The sequence below is a fragment of the Solanum pennellii genome, chromosome 1, assembly GCF_001406875.1.
Source record: "Solanum pennellii chromosome 1, SPENNV200".
Lineage (NCBI taxonomy): Eukaryota > Viridiplantae > Streptophyta > Magnoliopsida > Solanales > Solanaceae > Solanum > Solanum pennellii.
In genome coordinates, this window is record NC_028637.1 from 102,873,333 (window position 1) to 102,887,272 (window position 13,940).

At 28.9% G+C, this 13,940-nt stretch overlaps 2 protein-coding genes across 3 annotated transcripts; one reads left to right on the forward strand and one right to left on the reverse strand.

Moving 5' to 3' along the window:
* Positions 1 to 3,613: 3,613 nt before the first annotated feature.
* Positions 3,614 to 5,307, forward strand: LOC107015640 (serine/threonine-protein kinase-like protein At5g23170). The gene has a single exon (XM_015215973.2). The coding sequence runs from the start codon at positions 3,774 to 3,776 to the stop codon at positions 4,863 to 4,865; it is 1,092 nt and encodes a 363-aa protein (XP_015071459.1). The 5' UTR covers positions 3,614 to 3,773; the 3' UTR covers positions 4,866 to 5,307.
* Positions 5,308 to 6,167: 860 nt separating this feature from the next.
* On the reverse strand, positions 6,168 to 8,394 carry LOC107008567 (40S ribosomal protein S12-like). Of its 2 annotated transcripts, XM_015207659.2 has the most exons (5): positions 8,283 to 8,394; positions 7,993 to 8,044; positions 7,056 to 7,353; positions 6,587 to 6,652; positions 6,168 to 6,507 (listed from the first exon to the last, which is right to left on the reverse strand). In XM_015207659.2, the coding sequence occupies exons 2-5, from the start codon at positions 7,998 to 8,000 to the stop codon at positions 6,448 to 6,450; spliced, it is 432 nt and encodes a 143-aa protein (XP_015063145.1). In that variant the 5' UTR covers positions 8,001 to 8,044; positions 8,283 to 8,394; the 3' UTR covers positions 6,168 to 6,447. The 2 variants fall into 2 exon arrangements, with proteins under 2 accessions (XP_015063145.1, XP_027773896.1); XM_027918095.1 differs by lacking the exon at positions 7,993 to 8,044 and having other exon boundaries at positions 8,283 to 8,370.
* Positions 8,395 to 13,940: the final 5,546 nt, after the last annotated feature.

Here is a 13,940-nt window from a genome sequence, read left to right on the forward strand (position 1 = left end):
TTCTTGAGGGCTAATCTTTAGTCTAATCATAAAGCTAGAATGATAGTGGTAGTCCCTTACTACTTTTGATAATTATGATTAGTTCGTGCATATCTCAATTAATTTCATAAAATATCTCACTAATAACATATATTATGTAACTTTATTTATTTAGATTAAGACAGATAAAAAAAACTTATTTAATACCTTTTATTTTACTAAAATTTAAACGTGAAACATTGGGTTCGATTAGCCATCAATATGCATTGTATTGATTTTTTCTAATTGAAAAAAACATCATACTGTAAACTACAATACCTATAAGTTTAGGATTGTGACAATTCTTTGAAAGAGAGGGGCCTATTTTCCCTCAAAGTTGAGACTCTAAATTCCTTCTTTTATGATAACATTATTGCCTCTATGATGGTACTACATAAAATTTGAACTTAGCTTCCTTTGTAGGGCATTTATTATTGGTCTTAAATGATCCATTTTCAAATTTGATGTAAACAACACACTTATTATAAACTTTTATGATTCCCTACTTATTAGGCACATCTACATTAATAAATAAAAAATATATAAAAAAAATACTTAGTTTATCATTCGTGGATTTTAACCATGTTTGCGCAATTTTAGTTTGATCTTAAAAAAATTTAAGCATCCATTGTACCTTTTATGGATGTAGGTCGGTGTTTAACTTAATTATTGATATTTCTCCCTATCAATGTGTGCCACATTGTACCAATTAATACAAAGTTAATATTGTATGTATTTCTTCCACTATAAAAATAAATAAATTTCCGGAAATATATATAAACTATATCATTCGGTCATCTAATTTATGAACATGGTCGAAGTATTGATGAATTTTGATTCTATATATAAGTTCTAAATTTGTATGTATATCTAATATATGTGTAATTGTGTATATTTCAAAGGAAAATTTTATTTGATATGTTAATATAATAATAATAAAGAAAAATAGTAATTTTTGTTAGTTATTAAAAATTTATAAAAGAACAAATAAAGCAATTAAAAACGGGCAACTTTCAAATATAGCAAACAAAAAATTCATATTTGTATGCTATAGCAAAGTTTGTATAATTGCGCTCCATAAGCAAATTTTGGCTAACGTTTGCTATGGAGCACAATTAAATCAAACCCTAGCTACTCCATTTATCTTAGGTTATTAGTTTGCTATTATATACAATCTAAGAATTGAGCAGTTTAGATTATGACTTACATTTTTATCTATATCAGTCCAACTAGCTTTTGGGTGAGTCATTAACTCGCTCATATATTAGTTCAACTCATTTTGACTTCTCCAAATTCAACCTAACCCATTCAATGGCCATCTCTATACACTAAGGGCTCGTCTGGTTGCGAACTAGTTATCCCAAGATTAACTATCTTGGGATAACTTATCAATTATCCCACCACCATTTATACAGTGGTGTAGCCACACTTGTGACAGGGTGTCCAATAGGACATCCTTCGTTAGAATATCATACCGTAGATACAAGTAAAATGATAAATTAAGTGGTTAAATAGTATATTTTGGACACCCTTGACACAATAATCTCAGGCGCCTTGAAAGAGTAAAGATATACAAATTTAAAGTGTTTGTGTGTTTGAATTTCACTAGTAGCAATTTCTTACTTTTTAGAAGAGCAGATTCACTTTAGTGCTTGGACACCCTTTGTGAAAATCCTTGCTCCGCCACTGCATGTATATGGGATAATTTATCCATCACTATGCTATAAATGGTAGGATAAGTTATCCCAAACATGTCAACCAAAGAAGATATCTAAATTCCATCCCAAAATTAATTTTTTTACTTCGTGACTATTTATTCTTACTCACTCACACCAAAAGAGCTAACGATATATGGTGTACCTATTTTGTGAAGTAAATCACGCAAAGGTATTGGCCCGTATTGCGAATGTATATGGGCTTTTATTAGTTCTAGGGCTCTCAATTGGGCCTCGTAATAGCTGCAATTGAACTCTGTTGATTGTGTGGCTTCTTTGTCTGTTATTGAGTACTGGGCTTTTATTAGCTCTTGGGCTCTGAACATGTATCATATATGTATTATGGGCCGTTAATGGGCTCGCTGTTTTCTATTTTGAAAAAACTGTTTTCTGGGCCAAAATTCAGTACATCCACCATCTTAAGATGGGCCAACCAGAAGGATGTATCAGATTCACCTGTCTGTTGGTGGAATCCATTTTTTTATTTTTTATTTTTTAATGTCAATTGCATCGAGGTGGAATTGGGGGTGGGTGGGTAGAAAAATACACCTAAGAGTGGTGAAATCCTTATTTATTAATTAGATAGATGTCTCGAATTTGAATCAGTTAATAAAATTTTGTAAAGAGATATGTAGTTTAATGGGTAATTGTAGCTGTGACACTACAACTATGCTGGCAGGAATAAAAAAATGAGAATGAGATTTTCTAAATTTCGAAAAGCAAAAAAGGAAGGGACAAGGCTAAGACAATGAAATTAAAATATTTAAAAGTTTTCTTCAGCTTTTAGAAAAGTAATTTAGCATATTAATTCCATAAAATGAGAATCTTTTTTTTTTAGATCCCAAAAAAATACATAATTTCACTGGACCATATGGTTACACAAAAAAGTAGAATAGGGCCCAAAAAACCAGCTAATTTTACCACTCGCATTCCTCGTCAGAGTTTGCACCTTTAATTTGCCTTTTGCTCTGCCCAATCCTTTTTACTTTTTCTTTGTGCTCCTTCATTATTCAAAGTGTTATGATCGTATGATTTTGTGCGTATGTCAATTAATTTCATAAAAATATCAAAGTAATTTACTAATATTTAGATGTATAAATCGCTTTCTATTTTTATTTTAAATTTGAACTTAAAAAAATAATACTTTCTTTTTTTATCCCCACCACTGAAAAGAAAACCTCAATGATCTTATATTGCCTAGTTGGAAATATAGTTGTAGCATTTTTCGACTTATTATTATACTTTAGGTTTTTCTAATACACATTAATCTTTTAAAATATTGTGTAAATGGTGCTAATTAAAAGGTTTTCTTGTGGAGTGGAAAAGTTCAACATGAATGTGAAGAGAGAGAAACAAAAGTTACAACACTTTACATTTCCGAAGACATATTAGGTTTATACTTATGATATTTATCAATTTTATTTCAATTTGTTTATCTTATTTTTTTTAAAAAATTATTTGAACCAAAAACGCTTCATCTCTTTATCTCTAACTTTTCATATCATCATGTGACGTGTATACATTACAATGTTAAAAAACATTTTAATATTTCTATTTAACTTTGATTTAACGCCATAAAATTAAAAAGAAAACTTTATTTTTTTAAAACTCCATACAAAACAAATTTAAATAGATTAAGTTTTCTCCACCAGTGTATATACTAAAAATACGGCTTAAGTAAGTGGTTATACTAAAAACTTGTTGTTAATTAACCTAAAAACAAGGTCAATAATCTGTTAGAGTCAATCAAATTAAAACGTGAGAAATGTATGTAGCTAAAATTTGTTAGATTTGGTCATATCCAAGAAAAAAATTCGCCTTGATACAAGTCATCCTTTGTAACAATAAATATTTTATTTACATGTCATGTTATATATGTACAACTCCAATAGACTAAAAAAAGTTTATTTAATTTGCTGCCAAATATATTCCCTTGTTTTTCTTTCTATATATATATATATATTAGAACTCCAAACTCACAACACAAAGAATGCTCCAAAATATGATTATAAACAACCAAAATCTCTAATTTTTCTCTAAATGAAGGAATTTGAGTATAAAGAGCTTGAAAAAGCCACAGAAAATTTCTCACAATCAAGACTCATTGGTAAAGGAAGTCATGGATGTGTATATAAAGGCATATTAGAAGAAGGTAAGAATATTATAGCTATAAAGAAACAATCATTGGGTCTTCAAAAAATTCAAGATAACTCCAAACTCGAAAACGAAGTAAGTATTCTATCTTCTTTGCCTGAAAACTCTTTCATCGTTAACTTTCTTGGAACGAGTCATCATGACTCGTCCAAGAATGAAACATTTCTCATCATGGAGTACTTGCCAAATGGCACCCTTTATCAAATGCTTCATGCAAAAAATAATATCATTCCTAATTGGCCTAAACGTGCCCAAATAGCCATTCAAATTGCTAAAGCAATCCAATTTCTTCACCAAACTAAGCCTAATTCAATTGTTCATAGAGATATAAAGTCAGCCAATATTTTGTTTGATTCAAATTGGAATGCTAAGTTGGCTGATCTTGGACTTGCTTTAAGGATGAAAAATGATGATCAGGACGAGTCACCCAGTTATAGTTATAACTCGGTTACTCGTCCTGCTGGTACGATTGGATATCTAGATCCTGATTACACCAAACCAAGTAAATTAAGCACGAAAAACGATGTGTTTAGTTTTGGGGTCCTACTATTCGAAATTATGTCTTCAAGAAAGGCGATCGATGTATCGAAATCGCCTGTTTCTATAGTTGATTGGGCAACAAAATTAGTTCAAGAAGGACAAAGTTTGGAAATTTGTGATAAAAGAATGCATGTACCATGGTACATGGAGGCCACGATAAAGAACATGTTAAGCATAGCAACACGTTGTGTCTCTCCAAAGAAAATAACAAGACCAACAATTGAAGAAATTGTGATGGAAATGGAGAATGTGATAATTGAGCCAATTAAGTATCCATTATGGAATATATTACGAGGCCTAACACTTTTGAGAAGGAAAAGAAAAAGATGTAGAAAAAATTGTTGTATTATTACTACAAATAATGTTACCAAGACATGTGCACAACATGAAAAGAAGTTGTTGATTAGGGAAATATTGGCAGATAAAGTCACAGAGTAGATGAAGAGGCGAATTCATAATTCAATTTTTGTGTATCCTTATGGTTTAATTGCAATTTTGCAAAAAAAAGAAGAAGTCATATTCGGTATATAAATTAGAGTGTTCTATTGAATCATTGTATTAAAAAAATTTAAAAGAAAAGCCATATTCACCTATGATTTGATGAATGATGATGAGGATGAATAGTAATTATTATTTTTGTTTACGGTAACAATACTTTTTATCGAAGCAGAATAAGTCTAATATCCGATGAGTGGATTACAACTCGGAGCAGTTAATCCACGGAGCAGTCAATAAAGAGGCTTTTTAGGGGGCATGCATTGCCAAACACAAGATTCCAAAAGTAGGTAGAAGTGGGATTATTTATCAAAAGATATTGTAATTTACTACTTATTTTGTATGGTGTTTTTCCTATAAATGACGTGTTATTTTTTGGTGTGTATCCCTTTTATTTATGGCTTTTTGAGGAACTCTTGAGTGAAATATACATAAATTCTCCAACATTTGCATTGGGAAAATGTTTTGACCAGAATGTTTGTAGTTTGATTTCACAACTCACGTTTATGAAACATTTATATTTGTCATATTTTATTTTTTTAAGCCGTAGATCTATCAAAAATAATAGTTTTAATAAAGTTTTAACTCCATCGGTGAATATGTTGCTTACCTACAATAGCTATACTTGTTTTAGGATAATAATATTAACGTTTCATTAACATTCTACTTTGTTATATTTAATCAAATTTAATCCTCTCACGTAACATCATAAAACAAGTGGACTGCACTTTAAATTTTAAACAAGTGAAAAGTTTGGATTAGACAAAATTTCTTCGTACTCCAATTTGACACATCACAATCCCCTAATGTCTTGTTTTTTTCTGCTCGAATATCTAGTCGTATCGTGTTGTCGAGTCTGTGTTCATGTAACAACGAGACTTTTTTTTTACTTCGGATTAGAGATTGAGAATCATAGTTTCTATATTCCATTACACAAAAGTCTGTCTAAAAAGAAAATGACTTTATTCTGTAGATGTATTATATTATTGTTTCGTAAGATTTGTGTAATCTTTATCAATTAATTGTAAACAAAATGATACGTGCGTGGAAAGGTGATAAAGGAATATCAACTTTGATGAATAAATAAACATAGTATAATAAATTAAAACTGTAATATAATTATTTGTTCTTAAAAGAAGATAGAATATTGCCCCGTGCGATAAAACTGTCGTCCACTAGTCCTCAACATTCGTAGATGCGTACTAAAGAATGGAGAATTACTTAACCAGCGTAACAAAAAGCCTGTTCGAGAAATAATGCTAACACTGGAATAGTGATAGCATATCTTGTAGTAAAAATTTTCACCCAAAAAAAGTGAGACTATGTCAAGAATATGCAGGAAATAGGATCATTACTTAAGAGGTTTCGACTAAGTATTAGACGATCCTCCCTGATGGGAAAACAAAATTGGAAGTCACAAAAATAACTTGTTTAAAATATCAAAAACTCAACTCTAATGCAAGCACAGATAAATATAGAAAAACATAGCCTCAGGGGATCCTAAAGCTCCATCTCCAATTTCTATCTAATGAGACTTCACATACTCTTGGACGATATGGAGACCCTCGGTCTCTTCACCGTAATCCTGAAGAACAATCAGAAACTTATAAAGTACTGTTTGAGCAAATGAAAATATAAAGGATATATATAGAATGTGTAGCTACCTTCACGACAACACAGCCACAACCAACAACCTTCCTTGCTTTACCTTCAGAATCAATCTTACATAACTGTAAAAGAAGAAAGATTATAATCAATGACTAATTTTATTTTAATTTAACATCATACACTTCAATAAACATGTGTATGAAATAACACCTCAAAGAGTAACCAACAAAGTTAATAATCGGAATCATCTTGTGCCATATATACCATGTGATAAAGCATGGGTATATTAAACACAACTATATAAATAAGCAAAGGTTAAAGATATAACTCATGTGCCAACATAATTTTAACACAGACTGAGAGTTATTCATCACAATTCTACTATCCCTTCATCCCCCAATAAAAGCAAGGATAACTAGTATAAACACACATTCCATTCATTTTCACAATATCAAGCAGTAAATCAGGTACAGTAAAGACCGAGGAACCTTAAATGCCACAACTAAGGTTTCATGAATTACTTACACCAGCCCATTCGCCAAGAGTCTTTGCATTGGGAACTGTAATCAAACTGACATTGTGATCAGCACAAAGTCCTTTCACCAGTTTGACATAATCAGGCTGATCACAGTCCTCTGCTAGCACACAAAGCTGTGCAGCATGCTTCTCAATGACCTTAGCACCTTCATGAAGTCCTCGAGCAAGCCCTCCATGAGCTTTAGACTTCCTGAGCACCAGCTGCAGAGCAGTCATGATATCCATAGGCTCTCCAAGTGCTGGAGCAGGAGTCTCGACAGCGGGAACAGCAACAGCAGCATCCTCTCTACAAGTAAATAAGTGTCAGATAAAGAACACCTTATACCAAAGGTACAAGATAGACACACACCAATGGCCATACTGGCACAGCAACAATAACCATCCATAGGCACATAACAGTGTTAAAAAATACAATTCCACATGAATCACAAACAATCAATACATAATGTTGTCAAAAGTTAGCTTGTAAGTTGTAGTAATGGAGGACAGGAACATAAGAGCAAATAGTTAACTTAATCTAAATATGCAATTTCTAACCAACTTTTTATGATTGATTGTCTACATCCAGATCACATAAACAATGTCCACACAGCTATAAATTCTAACAATGAAAAACCCTCATCTAAAACAACGAATTTCATCATGCTTCGACAAAGTAACATGTGAAATGCTCAAGTCTTGGATAGTTTTACTAGTTGGTTTCATAGGAAGCCATTAAAATAACATACTATTAATCTGATTACAGGAAATGTTTTATAAATTTGCATATTAAACTTGACTACAGACTAGGACAACCAATTCATCAAACAGTTCGATTTATCACAGATCTAGATCACTACAAACCAAAGAGATGACAATTTTAACACCAATAAAGAATCAAGGAAACAGAATTTTGACAAGCGATATTAAAAATGGCAACACTTACCCAGACATTTTTTCTTTCTTGGTAAAGGTTAAAACCCACAAAACCCAGCAACCTGTTGTTTCCAAAAAGTCGAACACGAAACTCAGTCAGGTAAATAGAATCAATAACAGACTCCATAAACCCTCATACTAAATATATCGTGTCAACTCATCCGAAATTGAACCACCCCCATAAAAAAAATTGATTTCACAATAGTGTAGTAAGATCCATTAAATTTCCCAGACTCTAAAAAAAATACCAAAATCATGGATTTGCAGTTCAGTTAATAAAAAAAAAAAAGGGTTTCTAACCTTCAAGATTTTACAGAAGAAGCGACTGCTCTGAGAGGCTGCAGTAGAAGCAACGGGGGCGTTAGGGAAGAAGAAAGGAGAAAAGTTTACATATATAAATTTATATGAGAATCTAAACGGCAGCCCTAAAAAAGCCCAGCTTTATTGGGCTCTTAGTTATTAACTTCTTTGTACACTAAGTTGGGCCCAAAAAATCATTTTTTGGGCTATAAATTAGGTCCAAAAAGTCCTATTACTAATTTATGTATTTTTCAACAAACTATTATTGATTCAATCAAGGGAAAAAAAAAGACATACATATACTTGGGGGTGTTCACTGGGAGGTTCCTCCAAATCAAAATTAAATTAATTTAATTAGTTTTCAAATTATTAAAATCAAATTCAGTACAATATACATCAATTGATTTGATTGTTATCGACTGCGTTCCGATTTAGTTTGTTTAATTGATTATGAACCATAAACAAAAAAAAATGAAATGATTCAATCAAAAGAGAAAAGAATGACAACAATTCATACAAAACAGAAAATTGTTAGAATAACTAACATTACAGTCTTACAGAAGTTCTATTCACTTAATTTACGGTGAATAAAACTTCAAAAAATTCACTATTTGTCTTAGAAGGAAGAGAAAGTGACATTCTTAGTCCCATCAAGAAATGTTATAAAAATTCATATACACGAACCAATAAGATAAATATTTTCGTCTTAAGCGTTTTTATTTTCATTAATAAATGATCAACAAAATTTGTTGAGAACTTATAGAAGATAGTTAAAATTGTTAATAAAAATAATATATTATGCATAATATAATAATGAACATATATGTATATAATTTATCGATTTGATTCAGCTTTTCGTTTTATTGGACATAATGAAATCAAATTAAATATTTTCATTATTTAAAAATCTTAAACTAAACCAAACCCTAACTCATATAAAATCAATTTATTTTTGATTTGATTTGATTTATCGATTTGGGTCGATATTTATTCAGACCATGAACATCGTTGCATATACTATATAAGGATCAATATAATAGTTTGTATTTTCTAAATCTATCAAGAGATTTCTAAGACCCAGCAAATAAGGTGAGAAATTTTAAACAATAAAAAAACACGATAAAAAATAACAATAATCAAATGTACGTCGTAGATTATTGATATTTTTTCTTCATTTATTTTTCAATATATACGATTTTATTTTTTCACTTTAAATAATATTTTTTCTCTCATTAACATCATTATTTGTATTAAATTCTGAGTGATCTATCTTGAAAATTTTGAGAAACTTCAATTGTCTCCAGTGAAAGAATCACTTCGTTTGCAAGTATAACAAATTTCGAACGTAATATGGTATAACAATATTTCAATCTTAATTAAACAAGGTGAAATATATGATATATCATCTCAAATATTATTTTTTTAGTAGAAAAACGTGAATAATTAAGTTCTTATGTTTTGTAAATAATAAAAAAGTTTATTTATTGTATTATAATTTAAGTTCTTAAATACATTATATATGTGATTTTTCTTCAATAAATCAAAGGAAGTTGTACAAAGAAAACTGAAAAACTACCCCTATGAAGTTTTTTTAGGATTTTAATTTTTTTGATATAAAATTCTGTTTAAAAATGATAATATTTTATTTTATTCTTAAAGTAAAGAAATGTAATTAAATTGAAAAAAAGTGAGCATGCTTATTTATTTTCAATTTTATTTCTAGATGAGGAAACAAAAACATGCTTTTAAGTCGAAATAAATACATTTTATAAAATATAGAAAAAATATTTAAGTATTCCCTAAACTATATTCGAAATCTCAGAGACACACTTAAACTATACTAAGATCCTATTACCCCCTTGAACTTATTTTATAAATAATTTTCTATCCCTTTTCGGCTTACGTGGCACTATTTTGTAGACCAACGTGTGTTGACAATTTTTTCAATTATAGTGCCACTTAGGCCGAAAAGGTGTAGAAAATTATTTATAAAATAATTCGAGGGGGTAGTAGAACCTTTGTAAAGTACAAGTGTGTCTTTGAAATTTCAGGTATAGGTTGGGGGTAGGGGGGGTACTTGTGCATTTTTCCATTTTTTATACAATCGTAAAAATTGAGCAAAATTCTATAAAATAACATGATATACTATCACAAAGCTATTCTAAAATATTGAAATATATATAAAATCAAACTTTAATTCCGTATAAAAACTAAACGTGAGTGGTAGTGTTTAGTATTTAATATAATTCTCCCACATACTATGAACATTCTTCTTACGTTGAACTTGCATTTTTTGATTAATTAATATAATTCTCCCACATACTATGAACATTCTTCTTACGTTGAACTTGCATTTTTTGATTAATTATATGATCGAGAAGCCGAATGATCATTGTTACTTTGAGCCATTTTTTGTCAATTTGGTTGGTATTTAAATTTGATAAAAGATAATGAATTTGGTTAATGTAAATTGTACAGTATGAATTGAATAAAAGTAATAATAAATTTTATGTCGGTAAAAGTAATCGTTATATAAGATATATAAACAATTTTCAAAGTAACGATATGAATCATATATTTTATTTACATATGAAATAAATGGTTCTAAGCTTGTATTTGGATATACAATATAATGTCTTGAATTTCAAATCATGATTTCATTTTTTTAAAAAAATGCTAAAACTTGACCTATAAGTTTATATTTCATAAACTATCATTTTGAATTTTGCAAAAAAAGGACTCATGCTTTGTATGAAGAGATTATTTTACCATGTGGTAGAATTATATTAAAGAATAACTAACTACTATTACTATACTATTGACCATTAAATTTTTATAAAATTATGCAGATTTGAAAATTTATAATCAGAAAATATTTATTTATAAAAAAGTTGATATGTGATTTATCGACGAGGCACCTTAGAATATTTCAATATCAAATCATAATTTCACATTGTATAACCGAATTGTCCATAAGAAAATATTTAATTCAATATTATATTTATCTTGATTTATTAACTTAATTTAAAAATAAGGTTAAGTCCATACTAATTTATCATATATTACATTGTAATATGATTTAAATAAATATTAGGAATAAAATTTATTTTATTTATTTATTCAATTTTATGGATAACTTACTGTGAATATCTCATTGTTAAAGTTCAAATTGTTAAAGAAAACTTATCTTTTATTTATTTAATCATATCAAACACTACTATAAGCAAGTCTATTTCTTTACTAAGCTAAACTTGAATATAAAATAACTAAAGATACAATTGATATTCCCTTGTCTTTATTTGTGAAAGTAATAGCAAGAAAAACGTTCACCTATTAGGACATAGGATAAACAAACTTAAATATAATAGGTCATCGTACATTTTTAAAAATATAGAGAAAAATTTGAAATTTACTTTTATTTTAAAATAATTTTTGAAAAAAATATTTATGACTAAGCAATTCAATTTGTGGGTTACAGTATAAATAATTACTTTAACGAAATAGATTTTTAGTGGCAACAAAATTTTTATTTTAGCAATAAGATTAGCCACGAAAATATATAGTGATAATTGAGTTAATCTTATTACATTCAAGGTAGCTAAAACCTTTAACAATTTTTACATAGATTGTTGAATATATCATATTTATCATTGTAGCTAAAATATAATATGACGATAATTATATTATCACCGTTAATAACTATTTCACAATCATTTATTTATCATAATTAACTAAAGTTTTAAAGTAACGAATTGAAATTAAAGTTAGGATATATTGCATATTTTTTAATTGCTTAAATTTGAATTAGTGTAATATATATATATATATATATATATATAAAATCTGTGAAAATATACTTCTCATATATTTATCGGATGATTTTAAGTTTAAATGCTTGGATAAATTATTCTCTTACAAAAATAATTTTTATTATGTTTAATTGCTGTCAAAATTCACACATATTATATTAAATTTTTTTAATAATTTTTTCACATTTCTGTCCATTTCCATCTCATTATCTCTTTTGTAAAAGTTTGATTTTTTCTGTTTCGTAGGAATCCAACTCCATTCACAGAAGAAGACGAATAATATTTTTTTCCCCAGTTCCCTAATTTTTACCTCTTCTCCTTTCATTTCCATTTCAGTCACGTTATTCTTCTCAAACGTTTTATTAAGCTTCGTTGAAGGTTTCACTGAGTATTATGGTGTTGGATTATCAATGATAACATGAAAATGTCTATCGTCGTGTTAATGAAATAATTAAATACCTATATAAAATATAATTTCTATATCTAAAAGTATCTTAAACCTAAAAAAACATAATTATTATTTCAAAAATGATGTTAAAAAAAGTAATGGATCTGTAATTTCAACAGTGTCGTGGTTAGAATGACTAACAAAATGGATGGAAGTGAAAAGCATCTTAGATGAAAGATTCAAGATTTGAAACAAAATGCTTCTTGTTTTTAGAAGCCATGAGAAAGAGAAAAATTTATTGAAGAGGAGTTAGCTAGGAAACAAGTCTCGCTGTGAGGGGAAACTCCTAGGAAACAAGTCTTGCTGTGAGGGGAAAAAGGCAAAATAATGAGTAGATAATATAGATGGGAGAAATGATAATATAGATTATCTTAAATTATGATTAATCTCAAAGACACATCTTAATTTAATTAAGGTCCTATTATCTTTGAACTCATTTATTAAATGTGCTTTTGTGCAACTTTGTGTCCTAACGTACACCTAGCATGATTGCACTTTGTTGTGGCGACATTGACCAAAAAATTGTTTAAGTATCTTTAAAATCCTCAAGAGGACTAATATACAAATTAATGGTCACAAGTCAATTTTTTAATTGGTCATTAGATAATTAGTTAACACATAATTATCTCTTTCTTCTGTAAAATACTTATTCTCCTCTTGAACTTTTTTTCCCTTTGGTTAAATTCTTATCATTTAAAAATATTTTTCAAAATTTTACTTGTATTTTTTTTATAAATAATTTTCTTAAAAGAGTCTTTTAATTCAAAATTAATTCAGCATTTTATTTGACTTTCTTTACTTATTCTAATATTCATCTAAAATTGACCAATTTTAAATATAAGATATTTAAAATTTAATTTCATATTCTTTATGTTTAGTAGTTGTCCAAATTCACATCTATTATAACATTTATTTTAATTAATTAAATTTTATATGTCGATAGTATTAGAAGAAATGCTAAATCTATTGTGTAGTGGGTGATAGAAGATGGAACTTGTTTAAGTTATAAAATGATGTGTTTTGGTATTCAATTTGTTGGGTTTTATTTGCCCTAAATTTCTTACCATAAATAGGTTTTTCTTTTAGGAAAAGGTTTTTGGATTGACTAATCCTTTTCTTGTAGGAAAAGGTTTAGGACTCTATAAATAGAGGCACGTTCCTTCTAACTTAATCAGCATTCACAATGTAGTCTTAAGGGATTTGAGAGTTGTGGTTAGAGGGAGAATTTGTGGGTCACAAGCTTGATACGTTATCACTTGTGTGAACCTCCCATGTATTCCGAGTGATTTGGTTGAGGTTGTTTCCCTCTGTATTTTGTACTCTCATATTTATAGTGGATTGCTCATCTCCTTTGTGGACGTAGGTCGATTGACCGAACCACGTTAAATCTTTGTGTCTTTT

Bases quoted from the DNA above. Each gene is read 5' to 3' on its own strand.
- LOC107015640 (XM_015215973.2), top strand. From the start codon at position 3,774: ATGAAGGAATTTGAGTATAAAGAGCTTGAAAAAGCCACAGAAAATTTC.
- LOC107008567 (XM_015207659.2), bottom strand. The intron at 6,653-7,055 runs GTAAGTAATTCA...CTTCTTTTACAG, and splicing joins CTCTTGGCGAATGGGCTGGT to TTATGTAAGATTGATTCTGA. The intron at 6,508-6,586 runs GTAGCTACACAT...ATTGTTCTTCAG, and splicing joins GTGGCTGTGTTGTCGTGAAG to GATTACGGTGAAGAGACCGA.